The sequence below is a fragment of the Elephas maximus genome, chromosome 8, assembly GCF_024166365.1.
Source record: "Elephas maximus indicus isolate mEleMax1 chromosome 8, mEleMax1 primary haplotype, whole genome shotgun sequence".
Classification (NCBI taxonomy): Eukaryota; Metazoa; Chordata; class Mammalia; order Proboscidea; family Elephantidae; genus Elephas; species Elephas maximus.
The window spans coordinates 66,205,995-66,229,052 of record NC_064826.1 but is presented as its reverse complement, the minus strand read 5'-3'; the positions used below and the strand labels follow the sequence as shown (position 1 = coordinate 66,229,052).

Sequence of the window (23,058 nt, the reverse complement as noted above, 5' to 3'; positions counted from 1 at the left end):
GTCTTGAATGCTTACTACAATGTAGGACTGGAGATAGCAGCAAATAAGACTAAAAAATTCCTTGCTTCTTTATATTTTAGGGTAACAGGCTGGAAACAAATAAAATACAGTGTGATGTCAGGGTATACTATCTATACTGTAAAATAGGGTAACTTTTTTTTTTGGTAGACAGGGATGGAGGCTCTCTGAGCAAACCTTGAGGAGGGACTGAAGATTTGTAAACACTGAGGTGGCATGATATGGACTGTGTATCTCAGGAAGAATTGGAGCTATGGGGGTCTGGTGGTGGTGGTCACTTGGGAGATTCCACATCAATCAAGGTCATGAATGCTTGTACTAGAGCTATGTCTCTGGACCCCTCCAGGGCCATTTCTTAAAATGAATCTATATGAGTTGGCTCCCAACTGGTTGTGGAATAAGAGGAGGGTCAAAAGAAAGCAAGAAGGACCAGGTAGTACCCATTGAGCTTATTCTGCTACAAAGATGTGTTGCATACTCTCATGAGAGAAGGAAAGTGACCATCATTTTTAGATATCTTTAAATTTGTTGATCACTTACTACATTTTTTTTTTTTTTTTTACATACCAACCACTGGGCTAAGCACTGCACATGTAATTTATTATTTAATCCTCATAACTTTAGAAGATTGATACTATTATATTTTTTTTCTGATGAGGAAATGGGTATGGAGAGGTTTAGTAACTTGGGCACAGCCGCAGAGTTGTATATGTGGAGCCAGGATGGCAGCTTGATTCCGCTGACTCTGATTCACTGTGCCATACTGCCTCCCTCTGGTGGTGTTTATACTCATGAGCCATCTGGTGAGCCCTTCATAATGGAAGTGGGTATGTGTCAACCCACACTGGTTTCAGGATATATCAGATGTTACCCGTTGCCATAGAGTTTATTGCAACTCATAGCGACCCTATAGGCCAGAGTAGAACTGCTCTGCAGGATTTCCAGGGAGCAACTGGTGGATTCAAACTGCCACCCTTTTGGTTAGCATTCATAGCTCATTGTAGCTCTTAAGAACTTTGCCAGCAGGGCTTCATATAGATAAGACATTTGCCAATTTAGCGTTTTTCCCAGTGAGACCAATTACATCAGTCATATTGTGCGACCATCACCAATATCTGATGCTAAGTTTTCCATACACTGGAATGGTATTCTGCCATAAAAAGAAATTAAATTCTGATATATGCTACAACATGGATGAACCTTGGAAATATTATGCTGAGTGAATTAAGTCAGACACAAAAAGGCAAATACTATATGATCCCACTTATATGAAACATGTAGAATAGGCAAATGTATAGAGTCCAAAATTTATTACTGGTTACCAGGGGGTGGGGAAAGGAGGGAACGGGAGTTATTGGTGAAGGGGTACTGTATTTCTCTTTGGGGCGATGTAAAACTTGTGGAAATGGATAGTGATGGTAGTAGCAGAACATGGTACTGATGAGTTAAACTGTTGTCTTAGTCATCTAGTGCTGCCGTAACAGAAATACCACAAGTGGATGGCTTTGACAAAGAGAAATTTATTTCCTCACAGTGTAGTAGGTTAAAGTCCAAATTCAAGGCATCAGCTCCAGGGGAAGGCTCTCTCTCTCTGTCAGCTCTGGAGGAAGGCTGCCTCTGGTCGAGGAGCATCTCAGGCACAGGGACCCTGTGTCCAAAAGATGTACTCTGCTCCTGGTGCCGCTTTCTTGGTGGTACGAGGTCCCCAACTCTCTGCTTGCTTCCCTTTCCCTTTCCCTTTCCCTTTCCCTTTCCCTTTCCCTTTCCCTTTCCCTTTCCCTTTCCCTTTCCCTTTCTTTTCCCTTTCCCTTTCCCTTTCCTTTTCCCTTTCCCTTTATCTCTTGTGAGATAAAAGGTGGTGCAGGCCACACCCCAGGGAAACTCCTTTACCTTGGATCAGGGAGGTGACCTGAGTAAGGGTGATGTTACAATCCCACCCTAATCCTTTCAACATAAAATTACAATCACAAAATGGAGGACAACCACACAATACTGGGAATCATGGCCTAACCAAGTTGGTACATATATTTTTGGGGGGACATAATTCAGTCCATGACGACTGCCAAACTTTGTTATATATATTTTACCACAGTAATTTTTTTTTTTTTTAAGGCAAGTGGGAACCACCATAGGTTTACTTGGAGGACAAGGACAGAGTCAAAGTGATGCTTGCAAATAATTTTTTGTTGCATTGATTGGAGTGAGCAAAGCTAGGGACAACATGCCTGTGATCATTTAGTCTTCACAGTGTGTTCGTGAAGCAAGCAGGTAGTCATCCCCATTTTGTGAGTGGAGGAATGAAAAGTTCGGTTTAAAAGGATTTACCTGGCGTTTGAGCATGTTGGGGCAGACACAATGTGAAGGGTAGTTTTCCAAACACTTTGATGTTACCAACTTTTTTAATTAATGATGCTGCGTAGCAAAACATTTTCATAGCCAGTTTTAAGAAACAGTGTGTGTTCGTGTATTTAATGAAAGTGTTAATGTGAAATATGTGGCACATCATTTCATGATGCTGATTGAAGACATTATCTTGACTATGTACATATTCCTGTTTATTGATATTCCTTCAGTTGTATCTGTAATAGGCAACATTAATAGTCTTGTTCAATAGATACATGCCACAATATAGGTGAACCTTGAAAACAAAACGCTGAGTCAAATAAGTCAGTAGTGTAAGACACCAATCCTATTTTTGTCTCATGAAAGTTACAATTTGACCCTCTAAAAATCCTGTAGCATAAGTATTATACCATAGCATCTCCCTTGGTTAAAATCTATTTTTTTCATTACATGTCTTTCTCTTCCTCTTGTCTTCTCTGAATTTTGGATTACAGTGAACAGAATTTCATGAAATAAGTTTTATATGCAAGTTTAAAGTTATCATTCCTAGTATATGAACATAAGGACTCAATTTCATTATCCAGATACTGTTGGTGGTGGTAATGATGGTATGTGTGTGGGTGTGTGTGTGTGTGTGCGTGTGTGTCCTAGAAAAGTGTCAGGACTCCATGGATTGCCACAGTTGTTTGTAACATTAGCTGGGCATTTTTTGGAGAGAGATTGCACAGCTTTAAATCAATCGCAAAGGGATCAGTGATCTACTAAAAGGCAAAAACTGCTTTTTATAGAGAGGCTGTTGAACTAGTAAATATATATTGTACTTAAGATTTTTCTAGAATTATTGTAAAAAAATTGATTGTGGAACTGTTTTTGTGTAACTTAAAAATAAAATAATTATCAGTCTTTGGGTCCCTTCTGATTTTGAAGGCAAAGAAATATATCCAAACAATCCATCGTGTAATACTAAAAACAGGTTTAAAAAGCCTTTTTTTTTTTCTATAACTGAAATAAATACAGAGCCATTAATGAATTAGAAAAAATAGATAAAGAGCCATTGGTTGGCTGTCTAACAAAATCTCTGAAAGGGAATTTGTTCCGTCTTCATGAGGTCCGGAATGGAAGAAGCTAGTCCACACCTTGTGCCACACTGGGAAACCTCAACAGCTTTGCTACTTCAGCTTGGTCATTTGGACTGGAGTCCAGAAGAAACTAGCCCAGCTTTGCCTTTTTACTGGGAACTACAGTGCCCTTTTATCCTTTAATTTTCACTATTGAAAGATATTGCAAGTTTAGCTCCTTTGGAGTAGTGTCTACTGTTTCTGTTAATAAGTGTTCTGTGAAAAAGGCTCTCTCCTAGTAGAAAATTGAGTCCCTGGGTGGTGCGAATGGTTAACATACTTGCTGCCAGCCGAAACTTTGTAGGTTCAAGTCCACCTAGAGGCACCTCAGCAGAAAAGCCTGGCAATCTACGTCCAAGATACCAGCCCTCAAAAGTCCCATGGAACACAGTTCTACTCGGACATTAATGGGGTCCTGATAAGTGAGAACTAACTTTACAACAACTAGGAAGAACAAAATAGAAAATCATAAAGCTTAAAATTTTTAGTATATTAAGGCTCTGTGAAGACCCACAGAAAGTAAATCTATAGGCAGTCAGTCCCAGGGTTACAAACATCCAACTTATGTACAACCCATAGTTAAACCAACTCCCATAAAATCTATTATGTTAAAAATTCAAGGTTCATAGGATGACTTGTAATACTTTGTGATGCTCATTAAAACATTATTTTTACTATATTATTAAGTTTTAATGTATTTGGAAGTGTTTCTTTAATATTTTTAATGCATAGAAAGGTACACTATATACTAAAACAAACATTTGACTAACTGATGTTAGATACGAACCATACCTAACTGTTCCAACTTGCATACAAATTCAGCTTAAAGGCAGATTTAGGAACGGAACTCGCTCGTAATCTGGAAACTACCTGTTTATAACTGTTTAAATTAACATTTATCAGACTCATTTGAACAGGACCTTTCTTTTGTGTGTGACACCTAAACAAAATCTACAGAACGAACAAGGCACATTCTAAGGTCCTTCTCAGCTAGTTAATTCTCTGACCTGTACATTGTTGTTGATAAGGTCCATTTCTAGGTTCACAGTTAGATTTTGTCCAGACACACCTGCTGTGACAAAAAACGAAGTTAGTGTGCTATGGGAAAACAGACATGCCACATGGCATGAAGAAATGTGTAGAAACAAACCACTTCGGTCATTTTTATTTAGATAACAGAAAATGATGAGAACCAAAAGTATGGAAATGACGAGTTCTGAAGATGAACACTCAAATTTCACGTTAAATATAAAAAGCCCAAGGAATGCCAGGATTGGACTAGAAGAGGACAAACCTTCAGCCATAATTTTTTAAGCTTACTGGGAAGGAGATTGTTCATTATTATCTTTGTAAAGACACCTGGAAAATGAAATACTCAAAAAAGATGAGAAGAAAAATGGTTGAGTCAGAAGGGGGCATTGTTTGGTGGAAGTTTTCTGTTAATATTTGGGGGACTGAAAATGCAGGCACAGATAAGGTTTTTTTGTGTGTGTGTGGTTTCACAAAAATATTTTGCTGAAAGAAGCATATTGTCCTACAGTAGATTTTATTTTATTTTTGGATCTGAGTATATCTTCTTATACACACACACACTCCAAAACTAAATAAGAATTTCAGATAAGAACAGTGTGAGTTTTGAAAGTAAACAATCCCAACATTGATAAGAATTGTGGCATGCCTGGGTACTGAATATCTTGTCAGAAACCCTAGAGACTGTTCAGAAGCTGTTCCAGTTCATTGGGTCAAAAATCCATTATTTACAAAAAGCTAAATGCGGATTTGCACGATTGACCGTAATGGCTTCAATTTTGAAAGATAGTAGTATCAGAGAGCACTTCCAGTTGGTGAGATAATTTGAGAATTGTCCATGCTCAGATGACTAAAATATTGTACTTTTTGCTACTTCATCACTCCGTTCTTAAAATGGGGAGGGTAAAAAAAAGGGCAGGCCTGTTGAGAAGGCGGAAGAATGTCAATTGGAGAGTAAATGACAATAACCCTGTGAAGCCACTCCTTAGTTAACTGCTGCCTGAAGGTTAAGCATTCTTTAGAAGACTGTCAGGGTGTGGAGAGACTTGGTTCTCTCTCTCTCCCTCTCTCTCTCCGTCTCCCTCTCTCCCTCTCTCTCTGTCTCTCGTGTGTGTGTGTGTGTGTGTGTGTGTGTGTGTGTGTGTGTGTGTGTGTGTGTCTAAGTAAAAGATGAAGGGAGAAGAGAACACGAAAAGCGAAAAGCTAGTTCTAGAACTTGGAGCATCGAGAAAATTTGCCTATTTTAAACTGTACTGCTCATTTAAAAATAGTAAAATTATACCATTATTCTTTCAGTACGAGAGAGAGATAAAAATACAGTTTTTCTAAATTGGAAAATTTGCTGTAATCTTGCTGCTAATGACTTGATTTCTTCCAACACTTGCAAGGCAGAGTTTGCTCTGATAGGTTGATAAAGGAAACAAAATCAAGAACATATTGGAAGTTCTCAGAGAAAATTACAGTTTAGGTGTATGTTGGGGGTGGATAGTTAGACATTTTAATTGAAATAAAACAGTTTTATACTAATATGGGATCACTGTGGGTGTACATTTGTAGTACATCTGCTTTTGAAGCATTTAAGTAGGGTTAAATGTATGCTAATGCTTTTGCAAGAAATTATTTTTGATGACATCCGTCTAAGCAAACTAGCATAGGAAATTGACTTTTAAAAACAATATAGATGTTACACTTGCATTTAGAGAATGAATTAAGAGCCTTTGTACTGCTTTAAGGATTTCGAAGAGGGGAAGTTTTTTGGTTGTGTTTTTCTGCAGTGGTAGTGAAAGGTAATAACACAACAGATGACTAAAAAAAACCCCTATATATCCAGAGGGAAACCCTGGTGGTGTAGTAGTTAAGTGCTACAGCTGCTAACCAAGAGGTTGGCAGTTCGAATCCGCCAGGCACTCCTTGGAAACTCTATGGGGCAGTTCTGCTCTGTCCTATAGGGTCGCTATGAGTCGGAATTGACTCGACGGCAGTGGGTTTGGTTTTTGGTATACATCCAGAGAGTGACCACTGTCTGGTATATGCCTCCACGTACCATTTTTAAGTGACCAACTTTTGATACTGGGAAAGACTCCTAATGATTTTTTCTACCAGGTAAAAATACTTTTTCCACTAGATTGAAAACATTTCAGTTTGCTTTCCTGCCATTGATTTAGTTGATGCATGTATGAGTTAACATCTGATACCAAATACCCCTATACATCCATTGATTTAGTTGATGCATGTTAGACAGTTAATATCTGATACTAAATACCTGCCTGCATTTACCTTTCTTTTTTTCCTATTAGCCGGCATTCACTATGATGGCTTAAATAGTGCATCAATCTTGAGAATTTATAGATCCATCAGATTTTAGAATAGGAGGGATTCTTGTCAATAAGGCAGATCATTTCTCATTGTATTAACATGAAGGTATTTGTTACAACGCTGGACTCCGTGGCTGCATCTCAAATCTCCTGAAGCAAAATCTTTGGGCGCAGGGCTTGGAGGAATATATTTTGAACAAGCTCTCCAAGGGAACACGGTTCTCGCTGTTATTGGACAATAAATGGCTGGTCTAGTTTTTGGCTTCCTTTCATGGGTGAGGGAACCCTGGTGGCATAGTGGTTAAGTGCTAAGGGTGCTTAATCAGAAGGTCAGTAGTTTAGATCCACCAGGCACTCCTTGGAAACTCTGTGGGGGCAGTTCTACTCTGTCCACAGGGTTACTGTAAGTCAGGATCGAGTCGACAGCAAAGGTTTCCCCCCCCCTTCCATGGGTGAGGAGACACGCCCAGAGGGGGAAGTGACTGGGTTCATAGGAACCACAGCTCTGGCTTCTGGTACTTGAAGGAGTGTTCTTTCCAGGATGCCACACGACCTCAAATTGGGGTAGTTCCATCGCTCTGTAGGTACAGAACTGGAAGAGTTTTAAATTAGCCCTAAAATTTACATACACCTACAGTGATTAAGGGAACCCTGGTGGTGTAGTGGAAACCCTGGTGGCATAGTGGTTAAGCGCTATGGCTGCTAATCGAAGAGTCAGCAGTTCAAATCCACCAGGCGCTCCTTGGAAACTATGGGGCAGTTCTACTCTGTACTATAGGGTCGCTATGAGTCAGAATCGACTCAACAACAGTGGGTTTGCTTTGGTTTGGTTTTACGGTGATTAAGAGCTTGGCTGCTAACCAAAAGGTCAGCAGTTCAAATCTACCAGCCACTCCTTGGAAACCCTATGGGGCAGTTCTGCCCTGTCCTATAGGGTCGCTATGACTTGGAATCGACTCGTCGGCAATAAGTTTTTTGTTTGTTTTTTTTTTATACCGTATATGGCTTCAATGTAATATTCAGCTTAGCTTGCCTGTGTATGTGAGTGGTGTGTCTGTATGTGTGCTTAGTTTTTGAAAGATACTTAACATCACCGTACCTACATGTACAGAAGAATAATAACAAAGGAGTTTACTGGGGCTTATAGAGAACTCAGTTTTAATAAGAGGGGCTGCAAGTGTGAAGTACATCTTCTGTACTTACCCTGTTTTAATGGCACCCATTTTCCCCCTAGAACTTCCTTGAGCAAGTCTGAATTGTAGCCAGAATACTTCTTTCCTCTTCAGACCCTTAACTGTGATTAATATAAAAAGGCACTTGTCAAAAGGGTTTGAAATGGCAACCATGATATTGGAGCATATGGCAGTAGTGAAGGTCTGCATCCACTTACTCCATTATGTTATTTAACTTACGAATTCAACAATTTGTCGTTTGCTCGCTGCTTAAAAGACGATGGCCATATAAGCTGTTGTTAACCGTATCAGCAGGATGAAATATTATTTTCCTTATAGCAAAACCGCAACTTTCTTTGAGGATTTGGCATGCATTAGAAAGTGCCCCTGTGAAGCCGTTCTGAGATAAAGTGTGGCCGCCCAGCAGCCCTCCCTTTGCCCGCGAGAGGGGTTACTTTCGTGTTTAACAAAAATACCCCCTTTGTGTTTATTGTATTAATGGAATTTTTAGAACCTGTGAGAGAGATATTATGGTTGAGTGTTTCAAATAATGTGGCTTGATGAATCTTTTTTATTTTAATGGGAAACTCATTTTCATTGATTTGCAGCTTCAAAAAGTGAATCTTTTAGAAATTAAAGTACATTAATTTAGTTATTCTGTATGGAAACAAAAACGTACAAAGTTGGAATTTGCATAAGTGAAGACCTTGATGATTTCAGATTATAGTGTGGTGGAGGTTATGGAGTAAGGGCCCATAGAATTTGTAAAAACAAATTCAGTCTAACCACTTAATGGCATGTGCGAGTAATTTGCCAATTAAATATTTCTAGTATCTGAAAGATCTTCAGAGCGAAGAGTGGAGGTTCTTAATCTTTCTTAATTTCGTACTTTCAGAAACATAATAGAAAATTACTTAGTTTTTGATCACTTTTCATTCAAAATTTTAATATGTGAGCTAAGGGAAGGATGGATGTTAAATATTTAATGAAAACTATTGGTTTTTTGAGAAATGTATAAGCTGTGATATTGCCAGATAACACTATGCCTGATTTTTTTTTTGGGGGGGGTATCATCCATAAATATTTGGTGCCCAGGTAACAATTTTCATTTTAATTAAGATAACAATTTTCATTATAATTTAGATTTTGGAGTTTTACCATATTATTAGTCACCTACTATGTTCAGAACATGTGGTAGGCACAGTTAACTCTAGAATAACCCTTTAAAATATTTTATCCCCATTTTACAGATTGAGAGAATTGAGACAGAATAAGTAATGCCAGCAAATGCCTATCACTCGTTAGTAAGAGATAGAGTTGATGGTCTCTGCTTTTTTTTTTAATTTTAAATTGTGGTAAAAATATATACGACAAAATATTTGCCATTTCAACGTTTTTACATGTACAATTCAGTGACATCAATTACATTCATTGAGTTTGTTCAGCCATCACCACTATTCATTTCTAAATTTTTCTGCCACTCTTACTGGAAATTCACTGCCCCCAAACAATGACTTTCCTTTTTCCCCCCTCCCTCCTGCCTCTGGTAACTACTAATAAACTTTGGTCTCTATGCATTTGCCTATTCTAGGTATATTATATAAGAGGGATTGTGTAATATTTGTTCCTTTGTGTCTGACTTATTTCACTCAGCATAATGTTTTCAAAATTCATCCATGTATCAAACCTCTTTTCTATTTATTGCTGAGTAATATTCCAGTGTATGTATATACCACATTTTGTTTATCCATTTATCTGTTGGTGGACATTTAGGTTGTTTCCATCTTTTGGCTGTTGTCAATAGTGCTGCAATGAACATTGGTTTACAAGTAATCTGTTTGTGTTCCTGTTTTTGTCTCTTTTGGGTATATACCTAGAAGAGAAATTGTTGGGTTATATGGTAACTCTACGGGGTAGTTCTACTCTGTCCTACGGGGTCGCTTTGAGTCGGAATCGACTTGATGGCACTGGGTTTTTATTATGGTAATTACATGTTTAACTTTTTCAGGAATTGCCAAACTGTTTTCCACAGCAGCTATACTATTTTACAATCGCACTAGCAATGGATGAGGCTTCCATTTCTCTACATCCTTGCCAACACTTGTTTTCTGTTTTTCTGATCATAGCCATCCCTAGTGGAGATGAAGTGGTATCTCATTATGGTGCTGATTTGCATTTCCCTCCTGACTAATGGCATTGAGCATCTTTTCATGTGCTTGTTTTCATGTGCATGCCATTTGTATATCTTCTTTGGTGATATGTCTCAGCTTTTTTAAAAGCACTTTTATTGAGATACAACTCTCATACCATATAACTCATTCATTTAAAGTATACACTTCAGTGGCTTTAATATAGCCACAGAATTGTGCAGTCAGTTTAAAACACTTTCATTACCCCAACGAGAAACCTGTGCCCTTTAGGGCTGATTTCTCTCAATAATGTTTTGTAATTTTCAGAGTATAGTTTTTTGCATTTGTTTTGTTAAATTTATTCCCAAGTATTTTACTTTTTTTGATGCTATTGTAATGGAATTGTTTTCTTAATTTCATTTTCAGATTGTTTGTTTCAGGTGTGTAGAAATACAGTTGATTTTTATATGTTGATCTTGTATCCTCCAACTTTGGTCATTAGTTCTAAAAGTTTTTTAGTGGACTCCTCAGAGTTTTCTATATACAATATCATACCATTTATGACCCAGCTTTTAAAACTCCTAACTTTTCAATACAGCCATCCTCTGCAGCCTGGGAAATTTATTAGGGAAAATTAGTTGACTTTTTGAGGTTGACTTTAGGACAGAAACAACTAGTGCTTTGTAATTGTCTTTTTATGATCTTTAAAAAATATATATATCAGCGGACTTTTAAACTATGCATGTTTGTGGAGAAAGCAGAGACCCACAAATAAAGGATTCTTGCCTCATTATAAGTAGGTATGGGAACTATAGGCCTTCTAAACATAACTCGTTTGGCATAAACTAAAATAGTAATGATTATACATTCCTTTGAGAGAGAAGCATTCTAATTTGTTTTCACTTTCAGGAGGAGATGCTGAGCTCAGAAAAATATTACTCTAAATGTCATATATAACTGTAGCACTAGAATGTGAATTTAGTACCCTGGTGGCACAGTGGTTAAGTACTCAGCTGCTAACTGAAAGGTCAAAGGTTAGAACCCACCAGACACTCTGCACGAGAAAGATGTGGCAGTCTGCTTCTATAAAGATTACAGCCTCAGAAACCCTATGGGGCAGTTCTACTCTGTCCTACAGGGCTTCTATGAGTGAGCATAAACTTGACAGCAACAGGATTTTTATGTATTCTAGCAGCACTAAAATGTAGTACTAAGTATATATTCTAGAGCTACATTTAGATTTGCTTCTTTGCGCATATGACCTCAACCTGGGTTAGATTTTAGGGTCCTGTGTTTTAGACCAGGGAGTTCTTCTAATTCTTAACTTAGTTACAGGTCTGCCAAGTGATGCTTATTTGAAAGCCCTCAGTTGGTGAGTTACGTGTTATGCTGAACCAAGTAAGCAACCAAAAGGATAGAACACCTTGGGTTTCCTCTGTCCTACCTAGGACCACAAGTTAGGTTTGGATAGGCTAGGGAATAGTAGGCTTTAGTGATATGACAGCCTCAAAGTTGACTCCTGGAATCTCTCACAGTAAAGCTCCTGGGATTGCTCAGGGGAGCTGTAGTAAAGAGTAGAAGTGGATTTCAAAACTGCTTGTGTTTTTTAGTTTCCCCTTTTCAGCACAAGGTATGGAGAAATCTAAAGAACAAAACAAATGTTAAGTGAGAGTGCTGTTTGTGCCTCTGAAAAGGAGAAAAGAGTATTGTTCTGAGATGGTATTATAATGTCTTTCTTCCAAAGTGGGGGAGGTGGTAAATGTGTGGACTCATTGTAACTATTGTTTTATAGATGTTGTTTCTATTCATAAACTTGAAGGAAAATGTAGAGACAAATATTTCAGAAAATGAATACCCCAGAATAATTAATCAGAGAAATATGAAATTTTAGAGACTTATGAGCCCATATTTTTGGGGGGCAATGTATGACTTTTTCAAAGTGACAAGATTTAATTTTTTTTTTTTTAAGTTTATTCACTGTGAAGATGAGTAAAAATATTGGTAGGTTTCCTCTTTACAGATAACCTTCCTTCCCTCTTTCTCATATCCCTTGTTTTGTCCAGTTAGAATGGCTTAGCAATCTATGACATTTGAATACCTAGCTTCTGTTAGGTAAGTCAAAAGAATGAAAAATTTTGCAGAAGTTGTACCAAGTGGTAAAATAAACAATTCCAGGTCTTTTTTTTTTTTTTTTTCTGCAGAGTCCTATGGCCACCTGTTCTTCCCATAGCAAATGTGTCTTCCTCATAAATGTAGCATCAAGTCCTTGGGATTTAAAAATAATAGTTGCTGTTGACAGGTGATGCCAACAATCTGTGGCTGACTGGAGCAGGATGTGACCTAGGTGGCTTTGGTACAAAGGGCTCTGATCCATAAGGCATTTCAAAAGAAATGAACTTTTCTTCATCTGTTGCTCTCCACTGAAACACTGCCTCTCAGGTCTGCCTGTCTGAATAAATCCTTGACAGCCTCATAGGGCTCAGATCAAGTTTTATCTTCTCCCAGAAGCCTTCCTCTCACTCCTTAAGCTTCTCTTTCCTTGCCATGAGGACCCCTGCAGTTTAGCACTTCCTGGAAACCCTGGTGGTGTAGTGGTTAAGTGCTATGGCTGCTAACCAAGGGGTCGGCAGTTGAAATCTGCCAGGTGCTCCTTGGAAACTCTATGGGGCAGTTCTACTCTGTCCTGTAGGGTCGCTGTGAGTCGGAATCGACTCGACAGCACTGGTTTGTGTTTGGTTTTGAGGGTATACTCTTAGGACCTGTTGTTTAATTATTTCTTGTGGATTAGATAAAGCACCACGCCTTCTACTACCTTTCTACTTCCCAAGGGACCTAGGACAGGGCTCATAAGCTGTGCTTCTTAGCAGCTGATAGCTATTAGCTAGCTAAGAACTGGCATTCTTAAAATAGCTGGTATGTTAGAATGGCTGAGAAACTGATAATGGGGCCATGTTCTCAGGGTCATGTGGTTTGTACACCACCCAACTCCAGGAGATACCAGTCCTGTAGACCATGAAGTCAGTGCCATCCTCTGTAGTTGTGCAGCATGGCAGCCCTGCGTGTCCTCCCTGATCTGTAAGTGGCCCGTGTTTTCACATTACTGTATTCCATTGGCAGGTCTGAAAAGCCTTCCCCACTTCTCCCCTTTCATATTTTTGTCTCTCTCAATGGGAAGTTAAAAATGAGAAAGAAGTGAATCTAACCATTCCATAATTCTTAAGGACATTTTTTCTCAAAATGAGGTCCTGATCCTTTGCATCAGAAAAAGCTGGGGTGGGTGCTGGTTAAAATGTGGATTCTTGGGCCACAGCCTAGGAGTAGGGCTAGGGGTTTTAATAAGCAAAACTGATGATCCTTATGCACTTCGCGAAAGTATTAGGGCATGATCATTGAAACAGTGTCCGAGTAAGGTGGAAATTGTAGTGCCCTAAAGGGTTAATACCACTGTCCTTAACCTGTTGTACTGTCTGTTGTAGACCTTTTCTGATTCATTTAAAATCAGTCACTACTCATTGAGTAGTTGCTCTGTGCTCACCACCATGCCAGCCAGACTGGGAGAATTAGATGTGAAAAATATGACCTTTGCTCTCAAGGGGCTAATAACCTATTTGGAAAGAAAATTATAGAATAAATATGTATATACATGCACCTTTATATGGTGCTTTATATGTATGTGTATGTATACATGTATACAGATACACACATATAGACATTTTTAAACAGATCATTATCCATAGCACCCATCTACAGAATTGTCACTTTGATACCACTTTGATGACTAAGGTGCTCCTGATCTTTTCAGTCATCTTGTATGCATGTGAAACCTGGACAATGAAAAAGAAAGACAGAAGAAGAATTGATGCATTCAAATTGTGATGCTGGTAAAGAATACTGAATATACCATGGACTGCTAGAAGAACAAATAAATCGGTCTTAGAAAAATTATAACTTGAATGCTTCTTAGAAGCAAGAATGGCAAGACTTCATCTTGTTTACTTTGGACATGTCATCAGAAAGACCAATCACAAGAGAAGGACATTCTGTTTGGTAAATGATCAGGAAAAATAAGGGAAACTCTCAGTGAGATGGATTGACATAGTCACTCAACAATGGGCTCAAACATCATGGAGTGTAGGACCCGGCTGCGGTTCATTTTGTTATATATAAGGTCACCATGAGTCGGCGCCAACTCAGCAGCAACAACAACAAGAACATAGAATTGTCAGTTTCATAATTGAGAGGTATTTTGGGGATCACATATAGTGCTGTACTTCAAAGAGACCAAATTTCAATGTATTACCTCAAGCAGGCATTTACGTGAGAGACAAGCTCTATGGAATAGGGACTTAACATAAATAGCCATTAGAACAAGCTTAGCACGTGTTAGGTGTTAGCTGCTGTTATCCTTAGGGTTTGAACCCAAGCTATTTGAATTGTAGTTTGGTAATTTCTTCTCAGATGTCTTAGAGCAGGAAGGAAGCTTGAAGAGAGTCTTCTCCTACTTTATTTTACTGACACTCCATCAGACTCACTGATCTTTTTTTGGTTTCAGTCCTAATCCTTGAGTCATTTTTTCTTGTGTCCTGTCTTCTTTTTCCTGAAGGTGAGAAAACAGAATAAATCCAAGGAAATTGAGGATTGCTCTTTAAAACTTTTATTTTATTGTCCCCACCAGGGCCAGCCTGAGGTTTTCTGCCCGCCTTTTATAAAGTTTATGACTGGCATAATTCTGATTTTTACTGCTTTCTCTGTGCAAATACACACCCAACCTTTTGCTGATGGCAGCACTACTGTTTCTTCGTGGCGAGACTTAAAATTTTTTCTGGAAACTTTAAAAGCACAGAATAAAAACTTTGTGGGTATAATGGAGGTTGAAATAGGAAATTGGGGGAAATAGTGGAAACATGCGCCAAGATTTTTGGCACCCTTTGGAGGTCTAAAGAACCTTTTTTTCCCCCTTTTTCTTTTTTTTTTAATAGAAACAAAAGCAGGGGTGGGGGGGCGGGTGTCAGGCACAGTTTGCTTATAAAAATAAGAAGGTTTGGTAGATATATTTAAAGATGCGAAGGCCAGAAATTCATTAATATAATAATAATTTGGACTTCCTTCACCTTCTAAACATTCCTTTGGAAGGAGACTAGTAAATTAAAAAAATGAAGCTTTAGAAAAGTTACATTTTTGTATTATTTTCCCTCTTTTTTCTCTGTGAGTTCTCTTCTAGTTTTATAGTAGAGGTTAAGAAGAGGTGGGGGATGAGTACTAGTACATTCGGTTGCCCATCTTGAAATGTGATTATTTGGACAATTTGATAATTTCCTTCAAACCATGAGAGTGCAGCACAAAGTTAAAGTATTGGGCTGCTGGCTTTTTCTCCCATCTCCCTTGTCCTCAGGTGTGGTTTTGACAAATGGTTGGCTTTTAAAGCCTCAAAGGGTTAGGGATATTGAATATGAGCTTTAAATTTTTGTCTGATTTTTAAACCCTCCAAAAAAAACTATATGGTTAATAACTTGATAAAGGACTATATTTAAGACATGCATAGTATTATGTGTGTGTGTGTGTGTGTGTGTGTGCGCCCTGCCACTGAAGATTGAATTCTCTCCCCTGTGCCTAAAAAATGTCAATATATGTTAAAATAAAACAAATGAAATAATTAGTTCTAGTTTCCTAGTGCCTTTTAGGCTTTTTTTTAAAGTAACATCTTGATTTCCCTTCCCCCCTCTATTTTGTTTTGGTGGGCTTATTAACTTTGAATTCTTGACTGATTCCATGAACATTATGATTTTTATTACTGCCATGGTTTTATAACCTGTGTGTGTCTTTAAAATTGAGTTACTTTTTACAAGAAGAAAACAATACTCATATAACAACAGATTTTATAAGAACCTGACTTGCTTTTGTTTTAATCAACCTTTCTTTTTTCAGAGGATGTTAAGCGAGTTTTTGGACAGACCACAATTCATCAGCATATTCCGTTTAACTGGGATTCAGAATTTGTGCAACTACATTTTGGAAAAGAAAGAAAACGGCACCTGGCATATGCGGAATTTACTCAGTTTTTACTGGTGGGTCTCGCTTTTAAAAAGTTAAAAAGAGTAAAATGAAGCTGGATTAAATTGGGTGCAAAAAGATACTAGTTTTGACTGGAGCCCTGAACTCTTGATTTATTGTAAATGTTCTACCCCTGGCAAAACTATCCAATTTATGAATATTTCTTTGTTAGTACATAGAAACCATAGAATTAAATGGGGTCCTACAGAGTGTATAGTTGAACCTCTTCATGTTTAAAAGGCGTACATGCTGAGACCCCATGAAATCAAGTGATTTGCCTAAGATCATGTAAGAGAAGAGGATCAGAATTGGAACTTAAACTCCAGGTTTGTGACTCGTTCCACTACTGTCTTCCAACGTTTCTTTTTCTCCCGAGAAACAGGTGCGTGTCATGATCAGCATCTGTCTCTGTTATCTTGTGCTGCTATAGTGGAAATATCACAAATGGGTGGCTTTAACAAACAGAAGTTTATTTTCTTGCAGTTTAAAAAAAACCCACCTCCGTCGAGTCAATTCCGACTCATAGCGACCCTATAGGACAGAGTAGAACTGCCCCATAGAGTTTCCAAGGAGCACCTGGTGGATTTGAACTGCCGACCTTTTGGTTAGCAGCCATAGCACTTAACCACTACACCACCAGGGTTTCCATCTCACAGAACTGACAGAGAGAGAAAGCCTTCCCCTAGAGCCAGCACCCTGAATTTAGATTTCCAGCCTCCTAAACTGAAAAAAAAAAAAAATCTCGTAGTTTAGGAGGCTGGAAATCTAAATTCAGGGTGCTGGCTCTAGGGGAAGGCTTTCTCTCTCTGTCAGTTCTGTGGGAAGGTCCTTGTCTCTTTAGCTTCTGTTCCTTGGCTCCTTGGTGATCTCCATGTTCCCCCAGCTGTGTTTCCTTGCTTAACCTGCTCTTTTTACATCTCAAAAGAGATTGGTTTAAGACACACCTTACACTAATACTGCCTCATTAACATGAAAGAGAAAAGCCATTCCCAAATGGGATTATTACCATAGGTAGAAACCAAAACAAAAACCAAACCTGTTTCTGTGGAGTCAATTCTGGCTCATAGCGACCCCATACATACTAAAAAAACCTGTTGCCATCGAGTCTGTTCCAACTCATAGCAACCCCATAGGACAGAGTAGGACTGCCCCCATAGAGTGTCTGAGGAGCGCCTGGTGGATTCGAACTGTTGACCTTTTGGTTAGCAGCCATAGCTTTTAACCATCACACACCAGGGTTTCCCCTATATGTATAGGGGTTAGGATTTACATTTATTTTTCGGGAACACAGTTCAATCCATAACAGCGTCTAACCATAGAATCAGTTCACCTGAGGCCTTCTAGAGTTCAAAGGCACTGGGTCTAAACCAGGAAAGTTTTAAAAAACACTGTTGCCTGGAAAGTTCCCCTTATGGCCCTCTTCCATTTATAACCTCCCTCTTTAAGACAACCGCTATCCTGATTTCTAATGACATTGATGAATTTTGCTTGTTTTGTACTTATGAAAATGGAATCACACAATTTGAAAAAAAAAGCTCCTATCGCCTGAGTCCCTCCTCTAGAGATTGGATTGAATGGGTGTTGGGATATTTAAAGCTTCTCAGGTGCTTCTGTGTGTACCAGTTTGAGAAACGCTGTTCTCAGGGCCCTTGTTTCCCCATCCAGGGTTAAACTAGAAGTTGTTTGCATTTCTGGGGTACATCTTCCCTGGCCCAGTTCTTTCAGCTGTTCTCTCATACAGCCTTCCATTACTGTCATGTCACTGGCCCACTGATGATACCAGCAGAAGAGTACTGACGACATAGGATTACGGTTTAGTTTTCCTCCTTAGGCTTGATTTTAAAGATGTTTTAATTTTGATGTTAGCATTTAGTCGCTGGAGGCCTGTATCTATATGATATATTGATCTGTGTGATAAACTCCTTCTTTTGGATTTGTATGCATTTTTTTGTTTGTTTCTCTGATCGTAATACTTATTTAAGGGAATTGATTTACAATGTTTAGATTCTGAGTCCTAAGGAAAAATTTGCCAAGGAATTTACCTTTGGTTCCTTGTCACTAGAAATGTCATCTGTAGGTATCTTGATACCTCTGCTTTATTCTTGTGTCCAAGACCATCCCAGAACCCTCAGGAGTGGTTAGAAACACAGCACCCACATGAACACAACATTGTGGGAGCTTAGTTCGGTAAGTGTTTTTGGTACCATTCTCAGGCACTAGCATATGTGACAGGTTTGCTTTAATAGGTGCTTCTCTTTTTCACTTTCCTTTTAATGGTGTCTTTATGATATATAGAATTTGCCATCCTATTTAATTTGCTTTCACTTTCTACACTTGTGCTAACTTTAAAACAAGATGTCTTAAATCTGCCTTTGTGTTTTTTTTAAAGCATGTTAATGTCAGTAAGTCCCCATTTTCAGTTCTATGTAAACATAAACCTATTTCAGTAACTCAGGTGGAGAATGGAATGTGGTTGTTGGATTTTTGCTGTTGTTTACACAAGACAGTGGTGTGAGGTAGGAAGCGGTATTCATTTTGAAGAAGAATAATTACGATAATGCTATTGAGACAAATGCCTCAGATTGACTTTATGGAACACAGCCTAATTAACTGTTAGTCTTAATAGGATGTTAGAATGGTAAGGATGGTCGCATTTCCCTCTAAGCAAGTATCAATTATGCTGAATTGAGTCAACTATAAAAACCACTCACAGAAGCTTCTAGGCCTTCTTTGAGATATGGGGAAGTCAGAGTCAAGGATTAGATGACTCAGGGATTACCAGTTATGTTTCCAGTTGCAACTTGTAGGGCATTCACTTAAATCTGACTAGATTCTATAATAAAAAACTTATTGCCATCGAGTCGATTCTGACTCATAGCCACCCTAAAGGACAGAGCAGAACTGCCAGCATAGGGTTTCCAAGGCTATAAATCTTTATGGAAGCAGACTGCCACGTCTTTCTCCCGCTGAGTGGCTGGTGAACTGCCAGCCTTTCTGTTAGCAGCCAGGCGCTTAACCACTTTGCTCCCAGGGCTCCTTGATTCTACAATAGTAAATGCAAACATCCTACGGTGTCCTGCATGGGATGATTTTGCCTTTGTAACCAAAATGCAAATGCTAAACTTTTACTAGATTAAAATGGTTATAGTAGCTAATTGTCTTGGTCAGGGCATTGCTTTTGTGCCCTATCTCAGGCCCAGATTTAAAGGAATTAATGGATGGTGATAGGCTTTACTTGAATGCCTAGGAAATGACAGTTTTGATGAATACCACTGGGTCACTTCCCTCAGCTTCAAACGTTTTGTTTGCTTCCTTTGTGCTCTTTTCTGACTACCGATAAGAGCTTCAAACCATAACTTCAAACACTTTGCTTGCTTCCTCTGGGCTCTTTTCTGGATGCAAGTAGCTTCTTAAAGATGTAAGTGAATTTAATCTCCTGTGTTTCAGGCTCATGCTTTGTCAGGCACGCTCCCGCCTCTCTGCTCTAGGCAGGGCTCAGAAACACAGGCACAGGCTCCTGGCTGGCGCCAAGGCTCTGAAAGCAGATGCTTGCTGTTTGAGTTGTGGAAGTGCCGCCCCCTGCATGCTGCTACGTGTCACCTGGTGAGGAAGAAGAGCAGCCATAGGGACAGCTGAGAGGTGCTTATGGTTCCGGGGAACCTGAGTGCAAAGTAGAAATTATGCTGCTCTATCCCACTGAAGGTCCTAGAAGGTTGCTCAGGCTTGACATTTGTGTGTTACCCGTGCTTATGTCTGTGCACATGTGTGGGGTTGGTGGGCCAGTTCTCTCTTGCAGTTCCATTCTCTGCAAGTTTAGGTTTTAAAAACTGTTTATTTCTTCATTTAATAAATGTTTTGCTCTATCTAAGCAAGCGTGAGTCTATTATAAGCCACTGTATTCATTTCCCAGGGCTGCTGTAACAAATTACCACAAACTGGGTACCTTGTAAGAATAGGGAGGAGCCTTGGTGGTGCAGTGACTAAGTGCTTGGCTGCTGACCAGTAGGTCAGTAGTTCGAACCCACCAGCCACTCCACAGGAGAAAGGGTCATTATGAGTTGGAATCCACTCGACAGCAGTGCATTTGGTTTTTTGGTTTGTAAGAATAGCAATTTATTGTCTCATAGTTGTGGAGCCTACAAGTCCAAATTTAGGATGTCGGCAGGGCCGTTTTCTCTCCCAAGGCTCTGCGGAAGATCCTTTCTTATTGCTCCCAGCTTCTGGTGGCCCCAGTGTTCCTTGGCTTGTAGCTGCGTCAATCTCTGCCTTTGTCGTCATGTGGCCATCTTCCCTTGGTATGTCTCTCTGTGTCTCTTTTATATGGAAACCACTCAGGTTGGATTGGGTCCACCCTACTGCAGTATGACCTTACCTTAGCCTAACTGATAATATCTTCAAAGACCCTATTTCCAAACAAGGTCATTCACAGATACCAGGTGTTAGGACTTCAGCATATCTTTTTGGGAGGCATAATAGTCACCTCATGGCTGTGAGGATTTCACTTGGTTCACATGTTCATCTGTATGGTCTGGGCAATGTGCCCACCCCACTGAGGTAGTGGTGGTCATATAAGCATTGCTTGAATGGTGAGCTGGTATGTCATTTTCTGTGTTTTGGTTATAAAATTCATAAAGTAGAGAATTAATTTTATATCCTTTGAATTTAACTTGCCTTATTAGTACTTTACATCTAAGAAATAATGTTGGAGCAAGTGGCAGGGATACAAATGAAGCTTCCTGGTTGGTATGGAAAGACCTCAGAAGGGAGTGGGGCCTCATTCTTGTCACCCTGTCATGGGTGAATCATGTCCCTCAAAAATAAATGTTGTAAATCCTAACCCGTGTACCTGTGGTTATTACCCCATTTGGGAATGGATTTTCTTTGCTATGTTAATAGGGCAGTATTAGTCAATCTCTTCTGAGATATAAAAAGAACAGATTTAGCAAGCAAGCAAGCAGAGATGAGGTCTCCAAGGAACCAAGAAACAGAGGCTGAAAAGCAACAGGGACCTTTCCCCAGAGCCAACAGAGAACAAAAGCCTTCCCCTAGAGCCGGCACTCTGAATTCAGATGTCTTGGATTGAATTGTGTCCCCCAAAAATGTATGTCATTTTGGCTATCTCATGATTCCCAGTATTGTATGGTTGCCTACCATTTTGTCATCTGATCTGATTTCCCTATATGTTGTAAATCCTATCACTGTGATGTTAATGAGATGGATCAGTGGCAGTTATATTGATGAGATCTACCAAATTAGATAGTGTCTTAAGCCATTCTCTTTTGAGATGTAAAAGAGAGAAGTGAGCAGAGAGACATGGTGACCTATAGCACCAAGAAAGAAGCACTGGGAGCAGAGTGTGTCCCTTGGACCTGGGGTTCCTGCGCAGAGAAGTTCCTAGTCCAGGGGAAGATTGATGACAAGGACCTTCCTCCAGAGCCGACAGAGAAAGGCTTCCCCTGGAGCTGACACCTTGCATTTGGACTTCTAGCCTCCTAGACTGTGAGAGAATAAACTTCTGTTTGTTGAAGCCATACACTTGTGGTATGCTTTATGGTACAGAACAGGAAAATTTCTCCAAATTGCCTTCTTAAAAAAAAAAAAAATTCCTGTTCTGTACCTGACAGAAGGAGCCCTGTGGTTCAATGGTTAAGCACTTGGCTGCTAACTGAAAGGTTGGCAGTTCAAACCCACTAATCACTCCACAGGCTATGAGCAGTTGTTTTATATTCCTGGAAGGGCTGTGCTTCTCAGTGGGGTTGGCCAATCATGCATTGCTGAACATTTAACTATCCTGGCCCCTATCCATTAATTGACAGATAAAATGATCAAATTTTTTTTAGGTAGGAGTGAGTGTTACTGTCATTTCCAATTATTTCTTGATGCTGTTTTATAATCTTGGGTGGTGTGTATTTCATATATAATTATCACACTTTTAGAAAAATCTTCACATAGTCGTTTCCAATGACTTAAAGAGAAAAGTCTAGGGTTACTACCAAAACCAATGTTCTTGTTAACTATAAAAACATTACCGTTCACCCTCTCTCATATAGCATTTTCCAGCTTAGAAAATGCTTTTACTTGTATTTGTCCTTACAATCACCTTAGGAGCTGAGTAAGGCAGTTGCTATTGTTTCTATATGAAAGATAAGCACGGAGAAGCTTAGAGAGGTTTTCTTGATTTGTTCAAGATCAGATAGGTGGAATTGAGGTTGAATTTAATTTTTCTAAATGCCTAACAGTGTTTTTCAAATTTTAGTGTAGAAATTATCTGAGGCACTTATTTCAAAATGCAGCTTCCTGGGCTCCTTGTTCCTCAAGAGCCTGATTCAGAAGGTCTGGATAGGGCCTAAGAAACTACTTTTCCAACAAGCATCCTGAATTGTGATGCTTCCTGTAGTCTGAGGACTACATTTTGAGAAACACTGATCTAGACTAGAGCACTGGTGTAGACTACACAACCCTGGCAGTTTAAAAGTATAGGATCCAGTCTTTAAGTCTTCATCCTGAGGCTGGTGGGAAGCCTAGAGAGGCAAACGTGATCACATTTGTGTTGCACTCTGGCTGTCGTGTGGAAAATGGAGTAAGAAGATAGACTAAGGAGGGGGCAACCAGTTGGCTAATTTCTAAGCCAAGAATAAAACAACTATGGCCTGAGTTAGGTAGATGGTAACAGTCATAGGCCAAAGTAAATGAATTCAAGAGAAGTTAAGGGGTGGACCTGAAAAGGCTTGGTGATTTAATAGGATGGGGACAGTCACAGATTTGCAGAGCTCAAGGTTGACTGCCAGGTTTTAGACATGGTCAAGTGGTTGGATGGTAGTTGTCGTGGATTAAATTGCGTACCCCCAAAATATGTTTCAACTTGGCTAAGCCGTGATTCCCA

General features: G+C 39.3%; 1 protein-coding gene across 2 annotated transcripts in view; it reads left to right on the top strand.

Moving 5' to 3' along the window:
- Positions 1-23,058, top strand: part of SLC25A13 (solute carrier family 25 member 13) — a 240,248-nt gene that overhangs the window by 111,684 nt on the left and 105,506 nt on the right. For both annotated transcript variants that reach the window (XM_049893073.1, XM_049893074.1), the window contains one exon: positions 16,050-16,189. In XM_049893073.1, coding sequence (XP_049749030.1) covers positions 16,050-16,189 — 140 coding nt within the window. The remainder of the gene's footprint in view (positions 1-16,049; positions 16,190-23,058) is intronic.